This window comes from Cygnus atratus, chromosome 2 (assembly GCF_013377495.2).
Source record: "Cygnus atratus isolate AKBS03 ecotype Queensland, Australia chromosome 2, CAtr_DNAZoo_HiC_assembly, whole genome shotgun sequence".
NCBI lineage: Eukaryota > Metazoa > Chordata > Aves > Anseriformes > Anatidae > Cygnus > Cygnus atratus.
In genome coordinates, this window is record NC_066363.1 from 87,313,089 (window position 1) to 87,327,927 (window position 14,839).

At 39.1% G+C, this 14,839-nt stretch overlaps 1 protein-coding gene across 10 annotated transcripts in view; it reads right to left on the reverse strand.

Moving 5' to 3' along the window:
• GRB10 (growth factor receptor bound protein 10) overlaps positions 1-14,839 on the reverse strand; it is a 178,470-nt gene that overhangs the window by 132,567 nt on the left and 31,064 nt on the right. For 8 of the 10 annotated variants that reach the window (XR_007707759.1, XM_050708425.1, XM_035552820.2 and 5 more), the window contains one exon: positions 7,106-7,203. The exons of 1 other annotated variant lie outside the window; for it this stretch is intronic. Coding sequence is in view for 7 of the 9 variants with exons in the window: in XM_050708425.1 (XP_050564382.1) it covers positions 7,106-7,156 (51 nt within the window). In the remaining 2 variants the exon portion in view is untranslated. Of the gene's footprint in view, positions 1-5,741; positions 5,761-7,105; positions 7,204-14,839 lie in introns of those variants that run through there. One more of the 10 variants, XM_050708426.1, reaches the window with a different exon arrangement.

Below are 14,839 nucleotides of genomic sequence, written 5' to 3' on the forward strand. Positions count from 1 at the left end.
TTTAGTGAGGTCTGTATCTAGATATATTTCTTAGAAATACTTAAGCATAACACAACATTATATCTGTTCTTTACCAAGGACAAAAAAGGCCTGTCAGAGCCAATTGGCATGGACAGCAACACAAAGAATGATCTGAGCCACAGCATTTTCTTGAAAAGTAACAGCTCCAAATGCACAGCAATTTGATATTCCTCTTTAAAAAATAATAAAAAAATCTTCTCCAGCAGTTATTATTTCCTCATAAGTGGAGTACAGAACATCTGTAGAATGAAGGTTCATTAAAAACAACCCTCCCCAACAATCACTAAAGCAACTCCAGTTGACTTCAGAAAGGCCAATTTTAAATACTTCCATTCCCCTACTTTTACACAGATTTATGAAGTATGAAGCCATCTTAGGATTAGTACATCAACTAATCTCTTGTATGATGAGAGATGTTACTAACATGAAAACACTTGTAGCTATCCAAAATAACTAGCTGGTAAACAGCTTGTTAAATATTTACTTTTGGGGAAAAGATACCATTCATAGGAGACAAACATACAGGATTTAGTTTGGTACAACAGTCAGATAAACTGATGGCTAACATTTTTTCAGGGTTGTTTCATGAAGTTTTGTGAGAAAACACCACAAAATTATTTTTTTTTAAACCAACATGGGTGTTTAGAGAATCCAGAAGTGGCATCTTATAAGCTGCACACAAGTCAGAACTTAAAGAGATTCACTGCTACTGATTTTCACAGAATGGCTGAGGTCAGAAGGGGCTTCTGGAGTTCATTGTATTCCAAACCACTGGTCAAGCAGGGACACCTGCAGCAGGTTGCCCAGGACCATGTCCAGGAGGCTTTTAAATAGCACCAAGGTTGGACGCTCCACAACCTCTCTGGGCAACTTCTGTTAGTGCTCAGTTGCCCACACTGTACAGAATTGCTTCCTGATATTGAGATGGAGCCTCCTGCGTTTCCATTTGTGTCCACTGCCTCTGGGCACCACAGAAAGTGCCTGACTCTGTCTTCATTGCAGCCTCCCTCTGGGTATTTATATCCATTGACAAGGTGTCCACCCTGAGCCTTCTCCAGGCTGGCCAGTCCCAGCTCTCTCAGCCTTTCCTCATAGATGTTCCAGAGTCTCTTCATCATTTTCATTGTCCTTCCTTGGACTCTCTCCAGTACGTCAATGTCTTTCTCATACTGGGGGGCCAGAACTGCACATAGCACTCCAGGTGTGGCCTCAGCAGTGCTGAGCAGAAGCAAGGGATCACCTCCCTCAACCTGCTGGCAACACTTTGCCTAATGCAGGTCAGGATACTGTTAGCCTGCTTAGCAGCAAGGGCACGCTGCTGGATCACGTTCAACTTGGTGCCCACCAGGACCCCCAGGCCTTTTTCTGCAAATTTGCTTCCCAGGTGGGTGGTACCCAGCACTTCCTGATACCTGCGGTTGCTCCTCCCCAGGTGCAGGGCTTTGCCCTTTTCTTTGCTGAACTTCATGAGGTTCTTGTCAGCCCAATTCTCCAGCCTGTCCAGGTCCCTCTGGATGGCAGCATGACCCTCTGTGAGTCAGCCACTTCTCAAGTTTTGTGTGAGGAAACTTGCTTAGGATATGCTTTGCCCCACAGATCAGATCATTAGTGAAGACACTGAACAGGATTTGACCTAGTATTGACCCCCAGGGTACTCTGCTTGCCGCTGTCCTCCAACTAGGCTTCACTACCCCTCTGTAAACAACCTTTCAGACAGTTTTCATTCATTTCACCTCATTGTGTGCTTACCCAGCTCATACAACAACAAATTCAACATGACTATCTTCCAGGACAGAGTGCTGAAAGCTTTATTAGAGTCTTGGTAAACAATATTCACTGCTCTCCCCTCAACTACCAGCCCAGTCATTTTATCATATAAATTTATCGTGTTGGTTAAGCGTGACTTCCCCTTGGTGAATCCATGCTGACAACAACTGATGATTTTCTTGTCATTCAAGTGCTGGGAAATTTTCTTGCCAAGTAGTCTTGCGAAGAGCCTGAATAAATTCCATTAGGTTTCCCTGTAAGTTACTTAGTCAATTTTTGAGCGTAGTTATCAGACTTACTGAAAATAAAGAAAACACACATGAATTGAATGCATTTGAATGAAAAAAACAGAATGGCATAAAGCAGGCACATTTTTCAACTCTGTCGTCAGTTGTGAATGTGCATCAAACCTGCCTTACTTCACCAGGAGCCTAACCAAGAGACTCCTGAGAAAAGCAGTAAATTCTGCAGGTTTAAACATATATAAACAGTAGAGCTAAATTTAAGAGACAAATCTAAGAGACTGCTCATATAAAATGATAATAACAAGATTAAAAAGATAGATTAGTCTAGCGTACGAGGATAAACCACTAACAAGAAGAGGTAAAACTAAGCTTCTTTACTTGTAATTTCTTCACTTGACTTGCAATACCTAGATTGTTTCCTCACTGCTGTTAGTAGTAATGTAAATAGTGAATGACCATTAGAAGCTTGACCATTAGAATGATTTGAATCTTTTTTGGTGGGTTGAAAATCATGAAGAAATATGTATCTAGCCAGATGAAATTCCTTGATCACATTCGTCTTCAAAAAAGTCTCCACATTTTGCTAACCAGCTTCTGTGTAAATTAGAATACAAAAGTAGAATTACAAACAGCTAAGTACAGATTTTTAAATTGAAATTGTAAAACAAAATAATTGATGGGTATTTAAGAAAGAAAACTAATCAGTTGTATAAAAGCCTTGTAAGAGATACAAATTTCTTTCTTTTGCTTCATATACAATCTTCCGATCACATGTGATTACGTGGGCAAGTGGCATCTTTAAATGGTACGTACCAGACTACTTGAACTTCCTTGTCAGTGAAAACAACTGCTTTTGGGACAATTCTTTTAACAGATCTTTCCACACACACAAAAAAGAAAAAAAAAAGACCAAGGCCAGAAATCCAGCTCCAGTTGCTCTTCTGCAAAAACTACTAAGTAGCTTCAACTCTATCTGTAAAAGACATTTGCAATCTGCACTTGGAGAGACAGATTTCATAACTTCATATTGGAGGCAACACGTCTTGTTAAAACATTCACTAATGTTCTCACTGCTTTATACTTTACGTCTGCTGCAGTCCGTCAACCCTACACACCACATACAACATGTAAACTGTTAAAAACAAGAGCATCGTCAACAAAGTATCTGTTGACTGACACCATATTTCAGAAATCCAATGACTTTCTGCATTGGCAGTAGCAATATTTCAGCTTCATTTCTTCATACAATATGTAGAAGAATGACGCAATTCAATAATGCCACTGGTGTTTTTTCACTCAGCTATGCCCAAGGACTTTGAAAGCCTGCTTGTTCACTCTTGTCATTCCATATTGCCCTGTTGGCACAAAAAAAAACAAATTCCAGGCCAAATTCTATACAATCAGGATTCTTATACATTTAAGCCTAAAGAGAGTAGGTTAAGCAAACGTTTATTTTTAATCTTAAAAATCATAAGAAAAAAATATATCTCCATAGTCTCGATAGGCACTTGTCACTAAGTGAATGAAGGTTTTTCCAAACCAAGTCAGGCAGACTATGTGGGCAAAAACTTATGTCTTAACAGCCCTTCCCACATAGGTTTTCATGATTTGTGGACAAATTCTGCAACTGATTTTTCATGCTTTGTGATGAAGGACTGAAGGTATTTTATTCACACAAACACGAAGAACAGCATGTGGACCTACACTGATACTGAGTATCAAACTATTCTATCCCAAAGTGGCAGAGCTGAGATGAAGTTGCATAGGAATGAGGTTTCGGGCATCTACCGAGGTAACTCTGAAGTATAGATATAAACATCTTCATTTTTTTCTGCTAAAACAGAAAACCTCTCCAAACACCTAATCAAAACAAACAACCCCTAAACATGTAAAAAATGCTTTTTAATTTAGTGTATGATTTTATGGAAGACAAGGATCAAAACTGCCATATTAAAACCAGAGAACTTGTACCTAATTTTTCCCCCAGCTCAAGGCAAAGAAGTGTGACCATTTCTGGTGTATTCACAGCAAAACATCTACTTCACATCCACAAATGTAACAGCATTAAGGAGGAGGCTCTTATTACACTACTTAGACTCTGATTGATTAATTCTATTAAGTATTTATTTCCTCGATCTTGAAGGGGACAAAGTTTCTCAAGTATGATGTGCAGTATTCTGCTGTATTATCTGGACAACAGGACTACCATCAATCCTGAAATCCATGAGGCTGTACATGTGGGAGAAAAAGCAGTTTCCATTTCTCCCTATGTTGTGACCAAGTGCTTGTAGTGCATTTTATGCAAAGCTAGATGATACGTTTGATCTGAACAACTCTTTTCTCTACTAAGAATTCAGCTCTGAAAACAAACTCTATTGAGCTTAACTATACATACAGACTTTTCCAGCATCTTGGTTATGAGAAAATAAACAGAAGGGAGAAAACAACAGAAGATGAACAGAACACCTCATCCCTGCATGCCCAGAATTTTGTCTTTAGAAACCAAGAAAAAATACCACTTTATTTATGCCACTGAAACTTGTGCAATTCGTGCATCAAAGGGTTAAAGAACTAAATCTTCCCTAAGAGTTCAAGTCACTGCACATAAATACTGTTGTGACTACAGATTGCAAAAGAACGGAAACACAGTAAATCATCCCATTTTTTCTGAGAAATTCTGGGACTATGTTCTGAATTTCCAGGAACGTAAGACAAACACTGCCAATTCTCACTGCCGGATTTTTATTGAAGAGTTAGAGAATTTGGAAAGGGCTCCTGAAAGCCACTAAAAGGTAGTATTGATTTTTTCCACAAAGCTAGAGATTGTTTCTAGGAGAATGCACACAGTGTGACTGGTTTATGTGCTAACTCCTAAGAAAACTAAAAAAAGCTGCTCTTAAACAACAACCAAAAGCTTCTAAAAGCAGCAAACACTGCAAATGAAGAGCCCAATACAAAAGTCAGGGATGTATACCCTTCCTGTCTCCCCCAAAATAGAAATAAGAAGGGTAAGGGTAGCTTGGCAACAGGCCATCCTAAAGGATATTCTGTAGTGCATATTCACTTAGGCAGGCTCTCATTTCTCTTGCTGTCTGTTTTGAATGTAATCCCAAACTCAAATGTGTCAATTTATTCTAAACACTGAAGTTGCAGCATTAAGATCCCAACCTTAGGGACTTCGGAGGAGCGTTCAGCATAGCCTTCCATTCATATTAAGTCAGAAAATGTACTGTAAAAAAATAGAATACTTCTTCACACTCTAATCTAGAGCATATTTAGTTTAACCTTCTTTCAGCCCCCTACCAACACAATACCGGCACTGTAGCCAAATTTGAAAGACAAGTTGATGAAAGCTTCTAAGTCAGATTTAGTAGGGGTGGAAAAACAGATGTTCAGGGTTTTTTCTTTTTTTTTTTTTTAATGTGAACTTCTGACAGAAAGCACAGTAGTTGTGAATGGGCTTCCAAAGCTCATCTTTAAACCTGTTACAAGCACTTAGGATAGTTATAATGCACAGTAAGCTATGACTAAAAATATTAGTTAATAGAAGTCACTTTCCCCACCATCTTAAGTAATCCATGTTGCTTTGAGACTTCCAGTCTGTAGACTGCCCTAGACTACAGCAGATTACCCATAGGTTTTGGAAAAGCAAGGTAAATTCACATTCTTTCTGCTCACATATCAAACTGCAGCAACCCTTTGATGTACCTCTTGGCTGTTGAACAGGGGCACTTGAAGACATCTTCATGAGAAAGCTTAGCATCCAGTAAAGAATTTGCAGCTCAAAAACTACTGCCTACAGTGTCCAATTTCTCTTACGTAGCTCTTCTCTCCCTCAGCCTAGCATCATGATTCAGATGATGCTCTAGATGAACTGGAAGCATAATTTCATGGTGCATCAAGATTATATAAAGTCCAAGCACACCTATTCACGTATGCTCTTAAAAATTACAGATACATTACAATAAAAGAATCTCAGAACATCCAATTTCTTGAATTCCATTCTGTTCTTATAACTGCTTTTGTACTCACAAAGTTATAATGGGCCTGTTATGTTGCTCCTGCTATCAGGAGAAGGCTTGAGGTACGTGCAACTGACAACTCAGCCTATACTAACATTAGTATAATTAGTAACTAATAGTTAGTAATTAGTTAACGAATTTGAAGCTTCCTGTTGGGGGAAAAAAGTATAAGCTGGCCTATCATGAAATGGATCGGTATCTTGTAGAAGTTTTGTTTTGTTCTTTTTTTTTTTTTTCAGATATGCAGCATAACTGTAGTAATTATTAGTAGTAATATTTCTCTAGGGACAAAGAAAAAGGTTTCTATGTCATGAGGTACTCTGTTTAATCATTTGTGTATCTGCAGGGCCTGAAATCATAACTGAATCCTTAGGGTAGTAAGCACTGTGTGAAAACAAGAGAAAAAAAGGGCAAAAACAGGTCATGCCTGAAAAAACAGATATGCAGTTCCATAAAAAATACAAAGCATGTATTATGCCAACCACAACTGTCTAGAAAAAAAAAAAAAAAAATACATGAGAACTTCTGTATGCATATTTGCCTAGCACCTTTGAGTTGAGGTTTTTTAAAATACTCATTGTAATATGCCATATTGGCTGCTTAGATACAGCATAATGACTAGACAAACATAGGATCTAACCAAGTGTAAAAATCTCTGCCTTTGTTCCTACAAACATAGCATTCAGCAAACCAATCCTTTTTGGTGCAAGGCATTTCACTGGTACTGTAACTTGCCTTTTTGGGGGGCTGGGTGTGGAAGGGAGCAGCACACAGGTACTTTCTCCCAGATATGAACCAGCTACTTTGAGGAGAGGTATCAAATCTTAACCAGTGACCCAATTATCATGTATTAGTGACCCAATTTTTTTCAGCAGCAGGTCTTGAATACAGAATGGTAACAGAGGCTCTGCTACCAAATCTTAGCAAAACCCAGAGAATTGCCAGACAGCTTATTAGCAGTTTGATGAAAAGTCTGAATGCACAATCAATCACTAGCACATAGTGATATGATGCTACAAGCTGACATGAACATGCAGTTTCATAACTTACTATCCGATAAGGAAGATGTAAAAAGGAGTCTGGGCAGCCAGCTAAAGCCATTTTTTCCTTCAAATTTTCTTCAAATCACATCTACTGCTTCACAGGACCTGCAGAGTACAAACAAACTGTCAGAAACCATACTGAAAACATTACATCAACTTATTATTGAAAACAGTTGGAGAGGGAAGACCGAGAAGAGCAAGATGAGGTGACAAGGATTTGCATCAACTTGGAGTAGCAGATCTGCAAGCTTGCTGTTTGTAGCCTAGAAAGCAGATTCAACTTAATATTTCATTCAACACAATGCAACACAACATGCTCAACACAACTATTCTCAGGCTGGATGGCTCCTCCTCTGTTTCCATGATCCAAGCAACAGAGAAAGCTACTCATCACACAGACCCAAGCCACTCAAAGACTGGCTCTTGCCAACCAATGCTACGCTCTCAGCTGTAGAAAGAAAATGCTGAAATCTGGTAGTTAAGGTGATAACCACTTATGCAGCATTAGCCTTCTACATATAGTTATACAAATTCTCCCCTTTACCCTCTCCAGACTGTCTTTTCTCTCACGGCTTTATTCTCACCTAGTACCTCTGTTGGGGTTTTCTATGCAAATCTGCATTCAAGTCTTGAATTTCCTCCTGTGAGTGATTATTAGCAGCAAATTTGCAAGGTGAGAAGTGTTTCTTAAGCACCGTTTCTGCTATCAGATACAGTTTGAATTCTACCACAAACGTAAGGTAAAGGCACACAAGGCTAAAGAAATAAAAAAAAAATGAAGAAATAAAAGTGACGGTATTAAAATAAAATAAGGCCACTGCATGTCAAGAAAGGAAACAAAGCTAAACAAAAGCACATATGTAAAACATTATTTGCTACTCTGAACATTTCTCCCAACCAGTTGCATTCAGCTGGAGACATCCCTGCAATATAAGACAAGTGACTTCACATCTTAGCAGATGGGGTGGGCAGGGATAGGAGAAAAGACTGCAAAGCAGATACAGAACTTTTATTTCTACCACAAGCAAGCTCTTGTCTTGTTCATTGCTATAAATATCAATTATGTATTCAGAACAACAGACTGAGTTTACTGCTCTCCAGTAGGCATGAGTTGTTACCAAACCAAAGATCTCTGGAAGATTTATGTGACTGAGAAGTCATAAACAAAAGTAAAAGATATCTTGGGAAAACTGTTCCAAGAGGAGTTGCAGCCTATGGCCCAAGGAAACCATGCCCTTATCTAGGAAGCTTTACTCTATCTAGTTCCAGGATACATTTAGCTGAGATACGGTACCTTCCTGCCTATGAGAAAGGCAGACAAATTTCTGGGAGCTTCTTTCTAGGAAGAAGTTACTGTGCTCTGCGGTTTTCCTGAGGCAGTAACTTTCTGTGGTCAATTCATAGCCAATTGCCTTGAGAGGAAACAGTGTTTGGCAACAGCAAATTTGAAAATCAATTTAATCCAATATGCATAAATCAAGTTGTTTATTCTAGATACTTTGTCCTAGCATTTACTTAAGATTAAGACTAAAATCTTACTAGATTCACATTTCAGGAAAAAAAAAAAAAGATCACCTCAAATATGTAACTGTAGGCATGAGGCCCAACTTGTATTCTTGCTAGGATCTTTCATCGTGTAAGTCTATAAACAAACAGTGGTGTACAGCCATCTACCTCCTAATCCAGACCTAAAGTGTGCAGCCAGTTCTTAAACGGGAATTGAAGATTTCATTCTCAGGGCAAGATTTGACTCATTCCCCCAGTAGGTTCTGGGAAAACCAAGCAGAGATTCAAGAAAACCCTTTTTATCTTGGCTGATGAAAAACATCCTTTCACTTTGGGGGATTACACTTTTCTCTAAGTGCATCTACAGTGAAATTAGGAAAACCACTGGATTAGGTGTTCTGAAGTTGGTACAGTGCAACAAGAATACAGAAGTGTATTTGTCTGTAAACCCACAAAGATTAAAGAAAGTTTACCTAAAGGGATATGGGAAAATATTTCAGCCTTGAATTGCAACAAGTTTAAGTTTATTGATTACTTCAGTATTTAGAGAATAGGAAAAGGCAGAACTGTTGTGAATTTAACTCTAAGTTATTTAGGACTGAATATTGAAATGCTGGTCTTTATCTTGGTGTTTCAGCAAAAGCTACTGATTCACTTACAACAAGAGAGATTAAATATGCTCCTAAACAATACCAGACCAATTTGTCTACTCTAGGGCGTGCTGCAGTATATGCTACAGCCCCATTACAGCAGTGGAAGATCATCAATTACCTCAAACAATAGTTGAAGTCAAGACCGCATAATTTATCAAGACCTATTTGCTTCACTGCTACATTCTTCAGTATTCACTTGTTAACACCACAGAAACAGAGGAAAGCAATAATCTTTAGATGATATCATTCCTAGTCAGTCATACATTAACGTTGATTTAAGATCACATCTCTTTTGTCTGTCTAAAAGCAGTTTATCAAATAGTCCTGCCTTAATAATACAAAAAAGCCTTTGCTCACCTTTGAGATCTAAGGCTCTATTGTACCACAACTTCAATGAGCAATATATTTTATAGGGACAGAACTCTACCAATTCATATGTTCAGCTGATAAAAATGACGATAAAGAAGTCAACTTTTTCCTTCCTATTGTCTTTACATGATTTTTAGCTTGTATACAGATTACATATTCTTTCCATGCAAGTTAAACAGCACAAATAAAAAATATATTCAAGTGCCAATTTACTGCCCTTTATATGCATTAGATGGGAGAAGGAAATTACAAAGGCTTGTAAATGGAAAATAAGCTACGCAGTCAATTTCTGTTACAAAACTCGGCACATTCACTGGCTAGAACAAGTCATGCAGCATCAACACGGACAGTTTGGGCACATTCAAAACCAAGTGAGTTCATGTGCTTTCACTGGCTTAAGAGGTCTTCCTTGGACAGAGTGTCCCTGAACAAAGAATAGCCATGATAAACCAAATTTCAAAGGTCATAAGGAGATTCGCTTTTGGTATGATATTCTCTAGTCTAAAGAATAGTCTATTGTGAGGCACAGCTTTGACATCTCAGTCTCTCAAAAGTGTTAAACCAACTCACATAATCTAAACAAAGATTGATATTCATTTAGCAAGGAAAACATTGCAAGTATGCATCCTGGAGATTAATGCTGGTCTGAATGAGTTGTTTCTATTCACGTTCAAATTACCCACCTAACCAGTAGATTAAGTTATCTATTAACTAGAAATTCAGCCTGTCACCAGGTATGCTTTTGGATTTATCACTTGGTCCTTGCATATTCTCAGCAAAGGAAATGGTATCTCACATTGCACTCTGGAAGCGTACACAGCCTACGCACCTACAGCTACAGCAATAAGAAGATGGCAGGAAGATGGTACGGTCACTCTGCCAATTCAGGAAGTTTTCCAGGTTCTACATGTGCCATCTGTCAAAGTCTTTAAAGTCAGGAGAAAAACAATTCAAAAAAATCAAACAATAACAATTTAAAAACAAAAAAAAAATCACTTGCAGATTAGTTAGGAACAGGAGAAGGATAAGAAAAAAAGATTTTAAACTGATGGAGTTGCAAGACAAGCTCCAGAGTGCTTGAAAACTCGAAGTTCGTTTCTTTTATGAAACATAGCTTAACAAATGTGTTGGATACCATTCCCTTTCAAAGGCTGGATATTTTAGTACTTTTCTTCTGTAATGTTCTGCTTTCCTTAACTGAACTACTGTAGAAGAGGGAGGGGAAAAAAAAGCTTCAATACTGCCTTAAATTTTCACCTAACTGAAGACCTTTCTGCAAGATCTCAGGTTTAACATAAAGGTTAAAAGTCTTTCTCTCAGTTACATGTCTTTTAGTCTCTCAGACACTGTGTCATCACTTCACTTTTCCCCACACTGCAGCATTTCCAGTGGAGACCAAAGCTGTGATTTTATAGTCAGTTAGAACAAAATCTTAATGCAGAATTCATACAATATTCATCTCTAAGTCACCTTCAAAAGTGTCTGGGTCAACTTATAATTCAACATCTTAAGAGCCAGGGAACAGAGACCCTGCCTTGCTGGCCCACATGAAGAGCAAACTACAAGACCTCGGCTGCCCTCCCCCTGCTCCCAGGGTCCCCATTGCTTCATGGTGTTTTGGAAAGCTTTTTGTCTTCTCTGCAGACCTACCCAAAGCTATGCTTTGGAGATATAAGATGGAGGCATCTAACAAGCCCCAACACCAACACAGGACGTAAGGACTGGCACTCTTACTCTTCCTTATGTGACCACTCCTATCGCTGTAGTTGCAATGGAAACAGGATTTGAATGACAGCAGCCTGAGGCATGCCAGCAAATATTCTGCAGTTGAAAAAGCGAAAGGCTAAGAGTGCCCCCAGCTGCATGTAAACTCCAGGACCCAGATGTGCTTCTCCAAGCAAGGGGGTGATCCACACAGCTCCTCACCAACAGGCATCCCAGCCACGGCTCTGCAGGCCGGAAAGGAAGTGCCACCATCTTCCCCGGCTGCCCGTGCCACACAGCACAAGCCGTTTGTGCTATGCCAACACATTTCAACATAGCTTTAACAGTCAGCATGTATAAGGATCTCCAAGTGATTTCCCCTCTTTTAGTGGTGGTATTGGTACAGACTGTGTCAGTTTACAAGACTGAGGAACCCCACTGGTGATGGTCAAGCAGGACTCAAAGTTTCCTTAGTGCAGGCTGGCAAACAAATACACCCAGAAGTCTCTGACCTCAAACTAATACTGGTAACCTCCTGCACAAGTAAAGCACGATGTGGCCCTGGTAGGCACTTGGATACATCATAGATCCATGAAGTATACTGCCTGACAAACAGACAAAAGTCTTCCCCCCCACACACACCTTTTTTGTTTGTTTCCACGGACACCCCAATAGCATCTGAACAGATTTCTCAAAACTAGTTTCCATTTCCCCATTTTACTCACTCCTACCACATCCTTGCTTCTCTCCCCAGCTCTGAAAGTCCTTCCCTGCACCCTGTCTCTGATTTTCCCATACTGAAAACCTATACTTGTGCAACTTCCCTTCAAACAAGTTCACTTGCCTGACACTCCAAAAATACCTCCCCAAATACTCCCGAATGCCATCACTCTCCAACTGCAAAAGATTCAATGACATTACTGTTGACATCTGATAGTCTACTGAGATTAGTAGCAGATAGTAGTTAAGAATACTTCCAGATTTCTTAATTTCTTCCCACTTCTCTTGCACAAGTTGGCATGTGCGCACACATTTTATTATACATATGCACCCAAAATGCATTTGCAAGTCTATGACATAGAGCAACTGCCTAGCTGGAGTAATACTTTGAATATATCTTTGAAAACAATGCATTGTTCTGGTTAAAATTTCAAGTGAGTGTTGCGCACTAAAATGAAAAGCACTGTTCAAAATATAAATCATCAATCAAAAGCACTTCAGTTAAGTCCAAACACTCCCACGATTCCATACTAAAAAATCTGGTCTTATAAAAAAGGGAATATAATTCTCTTTGCCATTCTTAATTGCAAAGCTGTTAGTCTAAATATTACACCTTGTAAAGGAAGCCATTTGCCATTGTAATTTTGCCAGAAAGTGAAGAATCTTGGCAAGAGAAATTCAGGCTTTTGAAAGCCAAAACAGATACATACTTCAGAAGAAGCACAGAAGAACTGATGCCATCCCACTGAGTCTTGCCAAATAAAATTAAATAAAATATACGCAGTTCAGCATTTTTTGGTTTCCTGAAGCTGCCTAAAATTCTGAAAAGGCTCCTCAAGACTCATAGCATGTGAATTCCTGTTCACCTCCTGTCAGGGCAGCTTTGCTGACAGTAAGGATAAAACGTGCTGGGAGAGAAATAGTTACTTTGCACCTTACCCATTTAAGCAAGGATTTTTCTCCCTGTTCCTGAAGAAAATATTCCAGCTTAAAAACCGAACTGGTAATGAAGTTATGAAATATTTATGAAACTGCAGTTTTACCATCTCCCTTGATCACTCAAAATCCTGTTCTACCTCTTAATAGTTAAATCTATAGCTTTGAAGCAGGAACTTTGACAACTAAACAGACTGCATCCAAGTCTAAATGAAATGTTAATTAGACAGAAACTGAAGAACTATACAGTACACAATCCCATCAGCAAGCCATATGCAGAAGCAGGGCAGGTCCATAGATGCATGACTGGGACAAGGGATGCATAACAAGGCTGCCCAAGGACAACTTCAGCTGAAAATGCAGTGACTAATGGTCTCTGATTTTGCATATACACTTTCTCACTACCTTCTCTTCCACAGAACCAAAAAGATTACCCATACCCATACACTACTGACTCTGTCCTTCATGTTGTCGTTTTCCTGCCTGTTTTTTTTTTTTTTTTTTTTTTAGCCTAGTCACACTCCGCATACTACGGAATCCAAAATTTTGTAATTTTGGGAAATGGTCTGAATAATGATTTCCTTCTGTTATTTTAGGCTTTTATTATTCAACCTGAAGACTCAGAGTGAAGTTATACAACCGTTAGGATGATTTAATAGCTTGTTGCTGCCAAGAACAGGACAGGCATCCCACTCTTCATCATCCCTTGCTCTGCTTTCTTCCTCCACTTCCTCCGAGAAACTTTCTGGCACTCCCTTCTTCTCCCCATTTTGCACCATGTATGGTCCTTAATGAGTTCAGCTTGGGAAAAAAAAAAGTATTTTTTCTGTTGTGTTAATTAACTCATTTGTTTTGCTGGGTTATTTTTCTGTTAAGTGCATTAAACTTAGATTTGACAAGCAGTTCAGCTGGCACAAAGCGAATGGCTGGAGAGCATGTGCAGGAAAGGAAGGGAAAAAAATCACTCCTTTCTAGTGGCAGCAAACTATCACACTGGCCTAGGCAACCCGTGAACTTTCATTTTCTTTGTTTACTGCCATTAGGAGCTGGCAAACCTTTCCTACTGCACGTCTGTGAGAATTACTGCTTTCCAAGCATCTCACAGAAGATAAACATTTGGGTAAGTCTCCAAACAAAATATAAAGTTGCATCTTCTTGAAGGCAATTACTTTCCCCCTGTGGTTACTGACACAAGTCGGTACACAAGACAAAAGTCTTCTTTTCTTGCACACTTCCAAAGTGTTGTTTTTTTGGATCCAACATACTAACCCTCTCTGCTTTGAACTTTCCACTGTTGCGAATGGTCCTTTCCCTTGTCCAGGAATGGGATTTGAAAACCAGTGGCTCTAGGACCCCAACCCAGAAACTAAACTATATATACAAGACATTTTACTACCTAATTCCTATACAAAAAGAACAAGTGCATCGGCATGCATGAGGCATATATAGTTTCTGTTGAAGAAAGTCATACCACTACAGATTCTGGTGGAAAACGTAGTTTAAATCAACACACATATCGCTAAGAATTATGCTGAAATGCTGCACCCAGTTTACTCAACTTCCCCATTAGCAAGCTGACAAGAGGATAGGACGCTTCCCACTCCTGTAACCTTTGGAGCCTCCTGACAACAAAAGCTAGGAAAGTGAATAGTTGAAATGTATATAATGCATACTTGATGATCCACGTGGCTCCCTTCCAACTCAGGATATTCTATGATTCTATGAAACAGAACTGGCATCTTTCTAGACCCAAAAATATATGGCAAAAGGGACTCTCAAATTCACAGAGCAGTAATCTAAAGCACATTTCTCTACTTCTGTTTCCTCATTTCTTTACAACATTCCTTGATTCT